Below are 16,509 nucleotides of genomic sequence, written 5' to 3'. Positions count from 1 at the left end.
TTGGCATGTTGCGTGTCTGCTTTTTGTTTTTTTTTTTTTTTTTTTGGTTTTTCGAGACAGGGTTTCTCTGTAGCTTTGGTGACCATCCCGGAACTAGCTCTTGTAGACCAGGCTGGCCTCGAACTCCCAAAGATCCGCCTGTCTCTGCCTCCCGAGTGCTGGGATTAAAGGCGTGTGCCACCACCGCCCGGCTGACCATGGCAACTCTTATAAAAGAAAACATTTAATTGAAATGGCAGCTTATAGTTTCAGAGGTTTAGTCCATTATCATCATGGCAGGGAGCATGGCAGCTGGGAGTATGGTGGTATACAGGCAGACATGGTGCTGGAGTCTACATCTTTGTCTAAAGGCAACAGGAAATCATCTGAGACACTGGGTGCATCTTGAACATGAAGATCAAAACCCACCCCAACAGTGACACAGTTCCTCTAACATGGAAGCGCAAGCTTCACCAACCCCAACAAAGCCACACCTCCCAATAGTGCCATTCTCTATGAGCTTATGGGGGCCAATTACATTCAAACCACCAAATGTGGTTAGTCCAGTGCTCTGCCAATGATCTACATCCTTAACTTTACTGAGAAATGCCAAAAAACTTGTCCTTACCTCCAGTTCCGGAATTCCAATGGAGCAAGTCTGTGGCTGGGCCAAGAAATCTATTTCATAGCTATATGATTCTTTTTACTTTAGGTAATAGTTGCACATGTATAATGTATTTATGAGATGGTAAAGTTGTCTTGTGAACTTGATTTGATGTGAAAGCATAGCAGAAAGGGATTTAAAGGTATTTTCATAGCATGCCACTCCTGGGTACTTTTGCCAAAGCGTTTAAACACATTTTCCAACACAAACTTGACCGTGAGTGTTCATTACGGCACCATTTCTAACATCCAACAACTGGAAACAAGGTGGATTTGTGGACAAAATGGGGCATGTCTGTTTTGTTTGACAATAAAAGTTGTGGATACTATAACAACATGGCTGTATCTTGAAAATACTGCACTCCATAAAGGAGGCTGATCGCAGAGGGCCATTTTGTATCCATTTCTGTGAGATCTTCTAAATAGACAAATCCATCAAGACAGAAAGCACATTGGTTTTTCTGAGGGTTTGAGAGGGGAAAATGAGAAGCCACAGCTTAAAAGGCATAGGGTTTCATTTTGGGGTGACGAAAATGTCCTGGAACTAGATAGTGGTGAAGGTTGCACAACCGTGTGCATGTACTAAATGCCATTGGACTGTACCCTTTAAAACAGTCTCAGAGTGCATGGGGCTGGGGGAGGTGTGCGTGGGTTCTTTATTTCTAATGTTTAGCTCATGGCCATAGTGAGTGGAGGGTGACTGACGGCTGGCGCTTTCAGAAGCCTCTAGCTCGTGTGATGGCAGTGAGATCAGAGAGAAGCAGTAAGGAAGGTCCAGGAAGACAGCTTGTACCTTAGGTCCTGGAGATTGTGTTCTTATGAGATCTTTACAGATGGCTCAGCTGGGGATGATCTGGGTTCATTTAATTTCACATTTTTATAGACATTTAAAGGCAGTGCATTCTACACAGGATAATCAAGAAAATTTGCCTTTACCCAGTGGTTCTCAGACGCCACCAGGCTAATGATTTGGTTGCATTTGGGTTTCCTTGGGGAGTTTTAGGAAGTTCTCTTCTGGAACACATTTACTTTAAAAGCTCATTCTCGGGGAACGTCAGCGCTCTTTGTTTCTTCAAAAGAACACAAAACCTGATGGAAAACTCTGTTGCCTGAAGTTTTATTTTGCAGCTCTGGGTGATTATGGATTGAATATCCTGGGATCACGGATTCTGTTTGAAAATGGGGAATGGGGAGACACATGTGTAGGCATACACACACACACACACACACTCACGGAGGAGAGGAAGGGAGAAGGGGAGAGAATATCAACATGCCTTTGTCAACAAGACCCTTCTTAGTAGGGACACACCTCTTGGGGTAATGTTCTAGGCAGAGGTGTTGCAGAGGACTTGGGATAGAATCTGCACTGGCTAGAAGAAGGTCCTGGTGTTTCTGGGTTTTCACAGGGAGGTGAGAAACACACCAGCTTTGTAGAAAGCCCTTTTCATCAGAAACTACAGCCCTCACTCTTCTTTCCCTATTACACAAAGCTGGCTTCTGAGCTGCTGGGCCAGGAGGTCCCGAGTGTACTGGGAGCAGGGCACCCCACTACTCGAGTGCTACCTCCCGTGGTGGTAACATAACTAACTGGTCTGTAGTGCTTCCAGGAATAGGACATTGGAGTATCTGCAGGTGCACACCTGGCCATGCTGAGGTTCACACACACACACACACACACACACACACACACACACACACACGACGGCATCATTGAAGTTGAGTCCTGGCTTCTCTGGGTTTGAGTTGTAGCAAGCATCTGCTGCCGGGTGATGAGAACATCTGCAGTTCACCCAGGAGCTCTTAGGAAAGGCTTAGCTACGTGTTTAGTTATTTTGGGTCTAAAGTCTGTTAATGTATAGTGTAGACAAGCCAGCATTGGAGGTGCATGAACTTTCTGGAACAGCTCTTCATGGGCTGGAGAATGGTTCAGTGGTTGAGTGCAGGTACTGCCCTTGCAGAGGACTGGACTTCGGTTCCTGGCACCACTCATGTCAGTGCCTTACAGCCCCCGTCATTCCAGCTCCGCGGGGATGCAAAGCTTCTGGTTTCTCCTGTGCTCATCTGTACATAGCTCAAATATACTTATTCGTAATTAAGAATAAAATAAATCTTTTTAAAAAGTGTTCAGATGTTTAGTGTATTATATTTTCTTTTGCCATAAATGTGTGTGATTTTTATATAGAAGTAAACATTTGATTCTGAGTCTTTCAAATTCTGAGTGCTGCAGTAGCGTCTCACACAGAGTGACAGCTGATATAACGATGGCGTGGATGATAGGAAACACATTAATAATCACGCTGGTCTCTCTTTGTGTTCCCAGACAATAGCCAGGCAGTTGGCAGAAATCTTGTTACGGGGCATGTGTGAGCAGAGCTACTGGAGCCCCCTGGAGGATCCTCCCTGCCAGTCACCTCTGGATGACCCTCTCCGGAAAGGAGCCAACACCAAAACCTACACACTCCCTCGCAGAGCCCGCGTCTACTCAGGAGAGAAGTATGGGACTGGATGGGCCTCTGGGTGGGAAGGGGATGCGAAAATGGTTAAGGGCAGGCAGCAGAGCACAGGCCAGGTTTTGCCCATGTGAAGTCAGATGAGGATCCTAACTGACCAGGTCAGCGGAGGCAGGCACTCAGCACTGCTGGCCATCCAGCAGAGGTCTGCCTGAGTCGGCCTCTACTCTCCTCTCAGAGCTGGGCCACCTTCTTCGCTATCACTGTCTGTGCCGGTCTGTGGGATTCTCTCTCCGTTTATCACAAGATCCCAGCATGATGCGGCAGTCAGCAGCCACTGTTATAGCCAGAGCTAATAGGTGTTCATTTCTTCAGCAGCTCCCCATCTCTTAAATCTTGTTCTTAGCCAAACCATGTGTAAGGACACTGCTTTAGAACTTATTGATTTTTGCAAGATTTTAGTTTAGGACTCGGTTTCCTCAGAGGAAAATGGGTCAGAGGGCTACTGCCTTCTTAGGCTTGAGTCTTCCCAGGTCAGGAGGTAGAGGGTGAAGAGACAAGGACCAAGGCTGGGAAAAACTCACTCGCTTCTGCCCCCTCAGAGCCATTAGGTTCCCTCTCTGCCTGTGGTAAAGGACAAGGCCTAGTGGCCTTTCCTCGTCTCTCTGAAGAGCAAAGGGACTCTAGTGACTGATGCTGCCACACTGAGAAGGTGCTGAGAGACTGCAGGCAGCTGCTTTGGGACCCCGGGGAGCACGCTGCAGGATAGGCCGCCTGGCTTCTGGCTCCTTGCGTGACACCCCTGGCTTTCTTTCCCCCTTAGTCATCTTACTCAGTTTGCATGTTTTGTGTGGATTTGGACAGGGGAATGTGTTCTTGACTTTTCCCTGGGACTTTGTGTATTTCAGTTTTCATCTTCATTTTTCTCGCCTTGCCGAAGCAGTTTACCTGATGTGCATGCTGTCCTTCCTCCTCAGGCCTTGTCTGGATTCATAAAACACCTGCTCTGGTCCCCTAACTGTGAAGTGCCGACCCCCTCAGGAGGGGCTATCCAGAAGCAGATCTGAGATTCAGTTTTTAAGTGAATTTCAGGTCTTCAAAACAAAGTGTGGGTTTGTTTCTCACCCTAGCCACTTGTGAGTGTCCTAGGTGCCAGGTGCACAGAGGGTCTCAGTTACCGCCCTTCTCCTCCAGTGACACCGGGTGGAGCTCTCCTCTGTGCAGCCTCACCCCAGAGACAGAAACTCTCCTGTTTCCCCAGCTGACTGTCACTCTTCTGACTTCATTCCCACCGTGTCCTCTTCCTAGCTGTGTAAGGAGAACTCCAGGAGGCAGCCCCCCATACAAGCTGAGTTTCCTACAGATATACGCAGTCTGTTTGGCTTGTACCTATTATACTGTCTGTAGCTCACATGCGCTCCAGCTCCCTAACTTAGAGTGTACATTCATTGGCTTCCAGTACACTCATAGTTATGACTACATCACCAGAGTTGAGAGTTTTTGCTTCTCCAAAAATAATGCCCAGTTCTTCTCAGGTGTCAGCCTTTCTTCCAGACCCTTAAATTCATTTGCATTTTTTGAATCCACTTGCTCATTTCTTCCAGAAATACATGTTTAAAAGCACTGGGATTTTGATCGGAATTACTTTGAACTTGTAACTTGTGAAACAATGCAGGTAATACTGTAATCTAAACAGTATTGCATCTTCTGATCTGTGAGCACAAGGTACTTATTTATTTATTCATTCTTTCATACTTTTAAAATTGCTGCAGCAATGAGTCACAGTTTTCAGGCTGTAAGGCTTGATTTCATTTGTTAAACATATTCCTAATTTTTTGGTTATGTGCATGAATAATTCTTTTTTTTTCCCTTTTTTGGAAAGGGATGTGTACTGTTTAGTTTTTATTGTAAAGGACACAGTCTAGAGTCATTTGGGAAGAGGGAAACTGAACTGAGATATTACCCAGATCAGACTTGTCTGTGGGATATCGTCTTGGCTAACTTATATAGGAGGGCCCAGCCCACTGTGGGCGGCACCATTCCTATGCAGGTGGGCGTGGGCTGCATAAGAAACTTAGCTGAGCATGAGCTTGTGAGAGTGAGCTAGAGAGTAGGCCAGCAAGGAGCAGATCCAGGTTCCTGCTTTGACTTCCATCAGTGTGGGAGTATGACCTAGGAGTTGTAAGGTGAAATAAGCCTTTCCTCCTTGAGTTGCTTTTGGTTGAGGTGTTTGTCACAGCGGCAGAGAGGCAGACTAGGGCAGGTGCTGGAGTGGAACCTGGCCTGCACAGGGCACTGGACAGTACTCTGTGCTGAGTCACAGCCCAAGCCCTGTAGTTCTTTTTGGTGCTATTATAAATAGAAAAATTTTAAATTTTACTTAAAAAAAATTTCAACCCACTTTTACCTTTTTTATAGATTTCAATAATCCTATTCTTTTTTCAATTTAAAAAATTGGTTGTTTTATAATGTCATACAATGTGTCTTGGTCATATTCACACACACCCAGTCCTCCCAGATTCACCCCTGCCCTCCCCATCCAGCTTTGTGCCCCCCCCCTTTAAAAACTTTTCAATTCTAGTTTGTGCTGCCCATCTGCTCTTGGGTGTGTGGCCCCGCTGGAGTATGGTTAACATGCAGGGCCCCTACCCTCAAAGAAAACTGACTCTTCTTTCCCAGCAGCTGCCAATTACCAGGAGCTCTTGGGCATGGGGCTTCATGCCCACCTTAGTAATCACACATCACTCTTAGCCTAATGGTGGGATTGATGTAGGCTTCTTCCATCCATTAGCCATCAGCATGGCCTCTTCTGTTTGTTCTTAATTTCATGACTATTCACTGCAAGTGTATGGAAGAGGAATTGATATTTTATGTTGCAAATTTGCTGAATTTGTTAATTCTCCATTTTTTAGATTCCTTAGGCTATTCTGTCATCTATAAATATAGTTTTACTTGTTCCTTTGAAAGCTGAGTGCTTTGGTTTCGTTTTCTTCCTTAGGTGTAGGGGGCTAGACACTACATTGCTGTGAGTAGACATGAGAAAATATCCTTATCTCTGATATGATTTACCTCAGAGCATCTGTCCTTGGCTTTTCTTCGGGGGAATTCACTTCAAGCTCTTGGTTCTCTGTTTCCTCATGAATCTGTCTTAGTGGTTTATATCCTTCTGTATGTTTGGCCATCTCAGTGGGGTCATCGAATTTTTCACCACATACCTTCTTTTTTTTAAAATATTTATTTATTTATTATGTATACAATATTCTGTCTGTGTGTGTGCCTGAAGGCCAGAAGAGGGCGCCAGACCTCTTTACAGATCGTTGTGAGCCACCATGTGGTTGCTGGGAATTGAACTCAGGACCTTTGAAAGAGCAGGCAATGCTCTTAACCGCTGAGCCATCTCTCCAGCCCCCCACCACATACCTTCTTAGTCAGCCATGTTTCTTTTTCTGCAGAATTTCTTGTTATAGCCCATCTTTTCTCTCTTTGAGGGTGGAGGAGCAGGAGCAGGCTACCTAAACGCTTATCTTCTATTTGTCCTTTTGAAGAATCAACTTTCTGTTTTCTTTATGTAATCTGTTGTGAGTCTGTTCTGTGTTTCCTCAGTTTCCACACTACTCGGCTTTTAGCATTCTAAGTTTGTGCACACCCTCCTTCTCAGTTGGTGTCATAGTAGAGAGAGAACATCCCCTGGGCTCCTGTGTCTATAATGCCCCCTTCCTACTGAAGCGGGGCTGTGTGTCCCGCACCCTCAGCTGGCTCATTAGGAAGTAGAAGGGAGAATCTGCACAGGATGCTCAGGCCTCATCTTGGCCTGACTCCCCTCTAGTTCAGACTTAGAGTGGAGCTTAGAACTTCCTAAACTTTTCTACCCCTTCTCTCCCAAGAAACTGTTGTGCAGCCTCGGGCATGTAAACAGGTAAGATGGTGTACAAATCATTTACTGACAACAAATCAAGAAGCTGGTTTTACAGCCGTTGGTTGGGATGCATTTAGTTTTACCCTTTATTGCAGGTGAAAGCAGGTTCGTGTCCCAATGAGATGGATGCACTTATCTTTTTTTACATAAAGAATGAAATCTTGTTAAATATTTGACTCTGTGGGATGTAGAGTTTCTTCAGCATTTTTCAGAGTTGATCAGTATTTTAATTTTATAATTGTCAATTCTGAGAATGCCACTTTGTATAAATACATAATATAAAATTGTAAAACTATGGCTGAGGCCATTTCAGAAATTATTGGAAATTCGGTCCTAATCTAAAACCAAAATTCATTGAAAAGTTTATTACTCAAGTCAGCAACTCAAACAGTAATTTTAAAAAACCAAACTCTCTAACATACTATGTACTAATTTTGGTACTTACATGCTGAAGAACGACAGTAGAAAAATGTAAAAGTCTTTATTTCTACAACTAAACCGATATGCTTCTTGAAGAGCGTGGAACTCTGTATGTCCCGTGGAAACACTGCAGCTCACAGTGCATGCTAACAGTGTTAGTCCAGAACCAAGGCTGCAGTGGCTTCTCTGGCTCTGGGAACCATGGGGTCGCTGTGTTTGACTCAGAATTAACTTTGGTCACTGCATTCAGATACATTTTACTGTTACCAGATTTTCATGACCCCATGAGGTTGCAGCCCACCACTCAACATGCCATAGTTTACATGGCTCAGACTCTTCTATCTCCAGCAAACCAAAAAGACTTTCAGAGTGTTGACCAAGATGGGCTGCCCTGAAAAGCAAGCTTTTTAAAAGCTCTTCCCTCCACTGTGCCCCGGTGTGAGGTGGAGGCCATGCTCCTTCTCTGCCTGATCACTTGAAGTTAGAAGGAAGATAAAATGTTAAATCCTGGAAGAGTGATCTGTTGTAGCCTCCATGCCCTTCTGGGTCTTTCTGCGAGGATGCCTGCCACGGTTAACTTCTTTTTAGGGCAAACTTTGTATTCTGCATAAGTGATGGGGCATGAAGTGGATGTAAAACAAGCAATGACTTTTGGCTAGGAGAACACATGTGTAATAGCATCCTGCTCAAGGAGCAGCAGTTACCAGAGCCCTGAAGCTGTCTTTGTACCTCTCCCAGGGACTGATTGCCCCTCTTCAGAGAAACCTGGTCCTGGTCCTGAAGATTAGTCCAGTGATTAGTCTAGCTGTTAGGAGTTTTTGTTTTGCATTCTCTCTCTCTCTCTCTCTCTCTCTCTCTCTCTCTCTCTCTCTCTCTCTCTCTCCCTCCCTCCCCCCCCCCCCCCCCCCCCCCCCCCCCCCCCCTCTCTTTCTCTCTCATGTGCAGGTGGCAAGTGTGTGGGCACCTGCAGAGGTCAGAGCACACCTTGAAGGAGTCAGTTATTTCCTTTCACCATGTGGATTCCAGGGGTCAAATCCAGTCCTCTGGCTTGGTGACAAGGGCCTTTACCTAGTGAATCATTTCCCCAGCCTTCTGTCTGGCTTTGGCAAGCTATGTGTCAAACATGGTGGCACACTTTAGATAGTCAGCATTCAGGAGGCTGAGGTGGGACAATCACTTGAGCCCAAGAGTTAGGGACCAGTCTGGGCAACAACATAGTAAGACTCCATTTCAAAATAAATAAGTCATTGCATTATCTTTAACAATCATAAATTGCATATTCATTTATGTCTAAGTTTTATCTGCTGTTGTAATTGAGCAATTCACATGTATTTTTACATGTGGCAGTAGTTTGTTTTCAATGCTGTTTTATAAATATCATTTTGCCAGTCTGTTCCTATGGCCATTTGAGTTATTTCCCTGTTCTGTTTGGGACTAATAGAGGCTGCGGTGCCACGAAGGTTCTTGTAATGTCTCTCAGTACATAGTTGGGTTTCAGCTAGGTGTAGTTTTCCTTTCATCCTTGTAAAAGCATGTTTGGTGGCTTGGATAATTGCATGCATATTAGACTAGAAAATTAGCACAAACAAAGCAGGAGATTAAAGGCCACCATTGTGTCTACAAGTGGCTAATGAGAAGGTGTTGAATGAGCAGCTGTGAGCGCAAGCATTGGGGTGACCTCCCAGGTAGACAGAAGAGAAGGAGGCGATCTCTGTTGTGTGGTCCTTTGGGTCTGGGCCTCCTAGTTTGCTGTGGAGAGGTTTTGGAAAGGCAAGGGACATTATGAGATCAGGGTGACTTTTGCTGGTAGAACTCTTTGGTCTCCTCACAATCTCATTTTGAGTCATTGTGCAGAGAGTCCTGTCCCCTCCCCAGAAATGCAGGGACCCTGTCCCTTCTCTAGGAATGTAAGATGACAAGACACATGGAACTTTTCTGATCCCTGCATGGAGGAACACTCAACAGAGCTGGGCTAACCTGATGAAGTACTTCTTTCTTTGTTCTAAGAGGTTGAGCCATATGAGTTGACAGGAAAAGAAAGGAGTTGTGGGGAGGTGATCCTCAGCTGGACCAGCTGACCCCTGATCAAGCTGGTCTCAATTACCAGTTGAAATCCCCTTTCCTCTCTGGGGCTTCAGCTAGATCTTGGAGTTGAATCAGCTTCCTGTGGGGAGAACTCAGGACCACTCCTGCAGCCATACAAGTCACAGCGACTCCTCAGGGGCCAGTTCTTTTACACAGCCACTTCCTTACTGCAGAAATCCCAGGCAACAAGAAAGCTAAGATGCAGTTGAATATGATTGACTTGATTTCTCTTTTACTTGTTCTAACATGTGTATATGGCCGGGGTACTGGATTTTCTAAATATTTACTTGGAAGCCCTAGAAAACCATGGTAACTATCAGTGTCTTGAGGACTCCCTTTCCCTGTGCCCTACAAAACTACAAGATGCGTTGATGAATTTACCCAAACTAAACACATGGGCGGTTTGCCTGAAGGTCATCCTCAGCCTCTCCCTGCTGGGGCTTGGGAGCTGATCACTGTCTGGTGGTGCCCATTTCCCCTACCCTGCCCTTCTTGCAACTCCCTGTGCATCTAGCCCTCCAGCTTCCCACCCTCTAGAACTGAGGCCAGACACTCTGGGGTTTCCTCCTGGGGCACTGGAGACTCAGAGAAGAAAATATCAAAAAAGGAAGGTCCTGACAATCTTGACTACCCACGCTGGGTCTGTCTTGCATGAGCAAGGAAGAGAAGAAGTGGCAGAAATGGGTCTCAGAAGACTTGGTTGTTTCAAGGGAACATTTCAGTACAGTTTTCAGGCTTGAATCCTACAGTTACTCTGCTGCTTCCACCTTTTGCCCTGGCCCTGGAGCTTCTCAGTGCCCATCCACCTGCCGTACATGCAGGGCCAAGGAAGTGGAATTCGATGCTAATTCACTGCTTGTTAGCAACTCTGGTAAAAATAAAACAACCTAGCATTTAAGCAGACTGGATGGCTCAGACGGAATTTGGAGATTACCCATGGACTGAATTGGCTGGTGTTAAGTCATAATTAGCACTGCTTGGGCTCTCTCTTTTCAATTAGTCTGAACAGTGCAGGACTAGCTAGCCATTAGAAAAAATGGTTCCGGCTATTGCTTTATTTACAAGATTCCAATTGCATGTAAGCACAGCCAGGATATCAGGGAATAATCAGAAATGCTCTGTTTTCTGAAAAACCCAGTTTAACACAAGCTGACTCCCCCAAAGAAGCTTTGGCTCCAGGCCCACCCCACAGCATATTCCCAGACTAGCCTTGCTGGAGCCCTGCATGGCCCTGGGCTGGAGACCCCCACAGGCAGAGTTCTGCAGCAGAGCCAGGCACTGTACTTTCTGCGTCACCTCCAGGGTTCTCTGGTGCAGTAATACGTTACTGATGCTTCAGAGAAAACAAGCATTTATAATTATCTGGAAAACGTGGGATTTTGCCTTTTTTTTTTTCTTTTGGAGAGGAAATCTCAATTAAATGATTGTTGTGTTGTTCCTAGGAAGGTATAAATTTAGTCATCTTCAAAATAGGCAGTGTTTGGTTTTCTTTAACCATGTTTATTTTTATTTATTATAAGCTCTTTTTCAATTCTTGGGGAAAGTTGAGTTTGGCCCAGTTGGCGATAACATGCAGAATTCTACTCCAGGGGGGTGGGGGGTGGCGCCATAGCCTTGGCAGTGCTCACAGAACCTGGAGAGGACACGGAGAGGATTTAGGTGTGTTTGCGTTTTCATTGTTTCCTAATCAGCACCACTGGGTTAACATCTTTTTCTTTTAATCCAAAATTTTAGAGTTCAGCCAACTACCAAGAGATAGACTAACAGGGCAGCTCTTGCATGCTGCCCCAGAACAAAGTGTGTGTCGAAGCTAAGATAGCACCCTAAATTCTTTCGGTATGAGAAATAGTGTGTGGTCGAAGCTGCTCCTAATTTCATCAGAAAGACAAAAGGGTGGAGCAGTTGGCAGGTAGAGCGGCTGTCCACTGAAATGCGTGCTCTTCCCGTGACACTGCTCTAAGCAAGCACCTCTTGTTTGCATGCCGTTTCTGCCTCTGTAATAGGTACATATGTTATTTGAGCTTTGAACTTAGGTTTTTACCATTTTCTCTCACCCGTCTGCTTACCATTAAAATTTGTAGCAGAAATGTAATAATTCCACAGATTGCCATAGAAATAAGCAAGCTAATTCAAGTGTCCAAGTTATGCAGTGTTTTTCATGGATTCTATATAAAAATGGAGACGCTTTTAGCCTTGCACTCTGCTTGTAGTGGTGTGTCTCTTGTTATTTCAAAACTGCCGTATACCAAAGTTGGTTTTCTTTATGCAGCATTTTTTGTCCTCAAGAAAATACTGAAGAGGCGCTGCTGTTACTGCTCATTAGTGAATCTATGGTAAGTGGATGTGACTTTCATTGTTCCTTCCCCGTCCCGAGACTTCCCTTATTGTTGTGCCCGTTCCCTCATTAGGATGATTTTTGGTCTAGAGAAAAATTTTCCAGAAGGAATGCCTAAGAGGGGGGTAAAGCAACAGTGCTTGGAAAAGAAACACGCCTGCTTCCCTGGTCAGCTCTCCTACCGCAGCAGAGAGGGCTCTCAGCGTATCCTCCATCCGTCAGCTATGACTGGATGTTAGCACATTCATATGTAAGGGGACTGCAGTGGAAATGCTCCTCACAGGGGCTTGTCTGGGAGCGCAGCCCAGCATGGCCCCTGTGTATCTTCCCAGTGTGCAGAGTGAAGGCAGTGCTGATGGGGCACTGTGGGTACACCCCTCTGCTTTCCTGGGGCTCTCACTCTGCCCTCGCCACCTGCTCCTACCCCTGCCCCTGCAGAATCTAGGGCTGTGGGGATGCCCTCTGCTGTCTAGGGCTGCTGTCCTCAGGGCTGTTCCCGCCAGGCCACCAGATTCCTTTGAAATTCGCTCGTTGTGTTTGGCCAGAATGCTGACTTTTGGTCTAAACTGTGTGTTTGTTGTCTATTGGGCTCCTGCTCTGCATAGCACTCGGAATGCCAGCCCTGGAGTGAAGCCTTGGTGCTGAAGCAGCTTAGAACTACCACAGGCCAGTAGTTTGTGCCTAGCACTTGAGCAGAAACACAGGTTGCCAGAGACCCAAAAGCCTCCTGTCTGTTTTGTCTTTTTACAGATGAGGACTTATAAGGCCAGAGTAAGCAAAGGGCATTCAGTGTGTTGGCCTGCTGCAGCCGTCTGTGAACTGTGTGGTTTCCTCCTCAGAGCTTTCAGCCCAGCAGGCAGCCCATAGAGGAAAAAGTGAATCCCCACCCTCTACATGGTGGCCAGCTGGAGACTAGAGCTGTGCTGAGGGGAACTGCGGACAGAATGCTGTGTGCTGGGAAGAGGTGGCCAGCAGAGGCTAAGGCTTCCACATGCGTAACTCTCTTGCCTCAGGTTAAAACTTGGGGTTCTCTTGTTCTGCAAACTGGCCCACAAGTGTTTACAAGAGCAGACTGCTTGAGTTACCATTGCTCTCCACTGGGCTGCTGTTGACGTCACTGGGCTCACTTCCTCTCTGGGAAGCAGGTTGCCCCGGTTCATCTTTCCTTGACCGTCAGCTTGTAACACAGGATGGTGGCATTTATATTCTCTGCTCTGGCTTGGCAGAATCAGGGAAGGCACATAGGTGATGATGCTGGCAGTGGGTCCGGGACCATGTCTTCAAATGGGCAAGACTCACCCACTTCGTTGCTGGTGTAGAAGGCAGCGCGTGTTGGCCTTCCAGCTGTCCTGGCCTCTGTACTTGGTGGTTAATTTCTTCAGTGCAAACGTGATTGGCTGTGGTGCCCATGCGCTCTGGTGGGTTACTGATGACAGTCGTGAGGTCAAGCGATCCAGTTTGGAATTTGGAAAACATGGCCACATGCCTATAGCTCTTGTCCTAGTGTGGTATAGATGCTTTGGAGTGGTGTCTTCAGCTCACAGATAGCCTGTGCCAAGACCTTTGAGACAGTCAGTTTGGCCTCCATGCTTTCCGGGATTATCTCTTCAGGGGACAGTGAAGTCATGGCTTCCCTGTAAATCTCTTGTACATGAAGTTGCCCTTAAGGGACTTTTTTTTCCTTCAGTGTCCTTTGGCACTTTGATTTTTCATTCTTAGGACAGAAAATTATGTGCTCAATTTCAGAACAAGGTATGCCTTGTTCTTTGGGTGTCTGGAAAAATTATATTCTTTATTAGTTCTGACTTTAACATAGAAGCATAAATTTCTTCACCGTCTCTTCACGTACAAGAAGTCATTTGAAAGTGTAGCACTTCTCACTGCAGAGAAGATCCCTTTTCTCCTAGAGGAAGAACTTGTCAGGAGTGTGTCTGCAGAATTCAGCCAAGTCAGCATTCTGGGTACTTGCTGGTGGATCTGCTGAAGGTTCTAGTCTATAGATCTCAAAATATAGCAATGCCTTCTGAAAAAGAGGACATATTAGGAATAACTTGAAAACCTCTCCTACAGTATCTGTTAGTTTTGTTTTCTTTTCTTCCGGACATTGGTCTCAGTATAGAACATTTATAGCAAATAAATACAGCAGCCCCCCCCCCCTTCCTTTAGAGCATCTCTTGTTGGGCTCAAAAGGAGCTGCATAAAGAAAACTTAGAATGAAATCTTCAAAAGCAGGCTTGTTTTCTTAAGAGGTGACTCACTTTGTAGGAAGCGGCCTGTTTTATATAGTCTCATTTGGCTTTGACATTTAAAAGCCTAGAGTTTTCAAGTGAGTAAGTTCTGATGGGTGGCTGAGACTAAACGCCTCGGACACACACAAAAAGAAGGCATTTTGCCTCATTAGCAAGAGGCAAGGTGTGTGTGTGACCTTTCAGAATGTCAGGCAGGAAAATTAAACATCAGCCTGGGGGACAAGTGACCCCAGAACCTCCTCACAGGGAATGCTGTGCAGGCCTTTTGCTGCTCCTCAGACAGATGGGAGTGGAGACCTCTGTTCATTAGCAGAGCCGGGGGTGGGAGAAGCAGGCAGAAATCTAGCTTAAGTGATTTAGAACTCCCTATTAGGGGAAGAGAAAGGAAAATGAGATCGCTATCAAGACTCTAGTGTGTGTGGTGTATCTGGAGGACTATGGAGAAATTAAATTTTAGGAGCAGTGAGAACATGCTGGTGTGCGGAACAACTGCTTTTCGATAGACAGCCTGGGAAAGCACGGCTGTCCTGGTGGGCTTCTGCGCTAGGCAGACGAGATGTGAAATTGGCCAGTGTTCTCTGGAGTCCTCTATGGCAATGTGAAAATTGCTCGCTTCTTGTCTTGTACATCTGTTGTGTGCTTCCTTTTAGAAGACTGAATTAGTCTTTGAGGTCTGTTCCCATGGAGGTGTCATCCAGGAATCTGAGTGTCACTTAGTGACTGAGGGAAAAGTTTGATCACCTCCATGGGACCGTGGAACTTGATGACTCCATTCAGTGAGAGGAAGTACAGAGCTGGAAATGCTCTCCTGGTCCTCAGCATAGACTAGAAGCCAGATCACAGAAGACACAGCATGGGGTAGGGGGACTCACTTGAAGGATGCTGTGGGTTGAGGCCCAGACAAGCTCTCTGCTCTGCCCATCCTTGTAGGGTTTCCTCCAAACACCTGCTGACAGGCTCGCATCTGGCCTTGAGTGTTGAGTCAGACCATAGTCTGTCTGCGGTGATCTGGGGATTTTGGATATATGGCTTGAGGTGACAGGTCCATTACTCACGCCTGCCCTGTGGAGCAGGAGAGCCTAGGTGGCCTCTGTGCTATATGAAAATAGTAGAATGTAGGCTGGCTTACTATCTGCTTCTCTCTTCTGTGTCATCTTCAGGCCAACCGAGATGCTGTGCTGAGCAGGATTCCTGAGCACAAGAGCGACCGCCTCATCAGCCTGCAAAGCGCGTCTGTGGTCTATGATTTACTGACCATTGCTCTTGGAAGAAGAGGCCAGTATGAGATGCTGTCAGAGGTACAGCTACCAAGTCTGGCTGTTTTCCAGCTTGGGGCAGGGTGGGAGTGCATTTTTCCAGTCAAGATGACTTGGGGAAGGGCCATGAAACCTGGCCCCTGTTCCCTTCTGCCAGTGGCGTGTATCGTTGGACCAGTTTTTGAACTTTGCCCTCCTAGTTTGGTTATAGAAATGATAGTGGGCTTCTTACTGTGGACCAGACCCTGCAGTCTGTGAGTGGGAAGTGGACAGGGCTTCCCGAAGCAGTGTCTTTCCCAGTATAACTTCTGTCGTAACCAAACCTCTCGTCTCTGACTCTAATATCCTTAGCAAATAGTTTCATTTAAACTAGGACTGCGTAACTCCTGGTGACATGACGTGGGTACTTACTAAGAGGTTGACTGGCAGAAGTCATTTCATGCCATATAGGCACTGTCTTTGTTCAGAGGGTTGTGCTTGCTCAGAAGTGGACTGGTAGATTCCAGGTCTTAAGCAAGGGGCCGTGATGTTCTCACCCCCTCTGCTAGGAAACACTTAGGACAGACATGTGAGGTTTTGGTTTCATGTGGAGTTAGTTCATCTGAGCTGGGGTTATGAATTATTAAGCTTCTTCCCAGAATACCAAATTTTGAGGAGGCAAAATAAGTCGGAGACCAACTTATCTTTCTTAGCAAAACAGAAAGAGGGACAGAAACAACCCATTTTGTAAAAATAAACTTTTCTGTGTTATTTATCTTTCTCTTTCTAAATTTATACCCATTGCAACAGCCTCTGGGCACGAGGACAGGGAGTGGAATACTGTAACAGATTGGCTGAAATCAGACCAGAGCTTGGCTCAGCTTCCAGCCTGCGGTGCTCACCACAATCAACAGGAACCCGGGGACAGACAAGCATGTGTAGCTTACTTCTGCTTTCAGTCTTTGGTTTGGTGACTAGACAGGACAATGGTTATTCAGCCTTCTGAAAAACCAAATTCCCCACAATGCAGTGAGACAGTGAAGTGTGTCCAGGTGCCCAAACATATATAACCTTCCCTGCTAGGACCCAGCTCAGGTCTAGGCTTGGGCTAGTCGTTCTCACTCAGCCTTCCAGTCCCCTTTGTGGGCCTACCCCTTAGTTCCCTGGGCCTGTACAT

At 46.0% G+C, this 16,509-nt stretch overlaps 1 protein-coding gene across 4 annotated transcripts in view; it reads left to right on the top strand.

Annotated features, from left to right (window-relative positions):
- The window catches only part of Ttc7b (tetratricopeptide repeat domain 7B), a 213,169-nt gene that overhangs the window by 97,021 nt on the left and 99,639 nt on the right, over positions 1 to 16,509 (top strand). For all 4 annotated transcript variants that reach the window (XM_050151530.1, XM_050151527.1, XM_050151528.1 and 1 more), the window contains 3 exons: positions 2,963 to 3,135; positions 11,783 to 11,846; positions 15,258 to 15,395. In XM_050151530.1, coding sequence (XP_050007487.1) covers positions 2,963 to 3,135; positions 11,783 to 11,846; positions 15,258 to 15,395 — 375 coding nt within the window. The remainder of the gene's footprint in view (positions 1 to 2,962; positions 3,136 to 11,782; positions 11,847 to 15,257; positions 15,396 to 16,509) is intronic.

The sequence above is a fragment of the Alexandromys fortis genome, unplaced genomic scaffold (assembly GCF_014885135.2).
Source record: "Alexandromys fortis isolate MF-2015 unplaced genomic scaffold, M_Fortis_MF-2015_v1.1 scaffold_63, whole genome shotgun sequence".
Classification (NCBI taxonomy): Eukaryota; Metazoa; Chordata; class Mammalia; order Rodentia; family Cricetidae; genus Alexandromys; species Alexandromys fortis.
The sequence above is the reverse complement of the archived record's forward strand: the minus strand, read 5'-3'. Positions and strand labels throughout refer to the sequence as shown.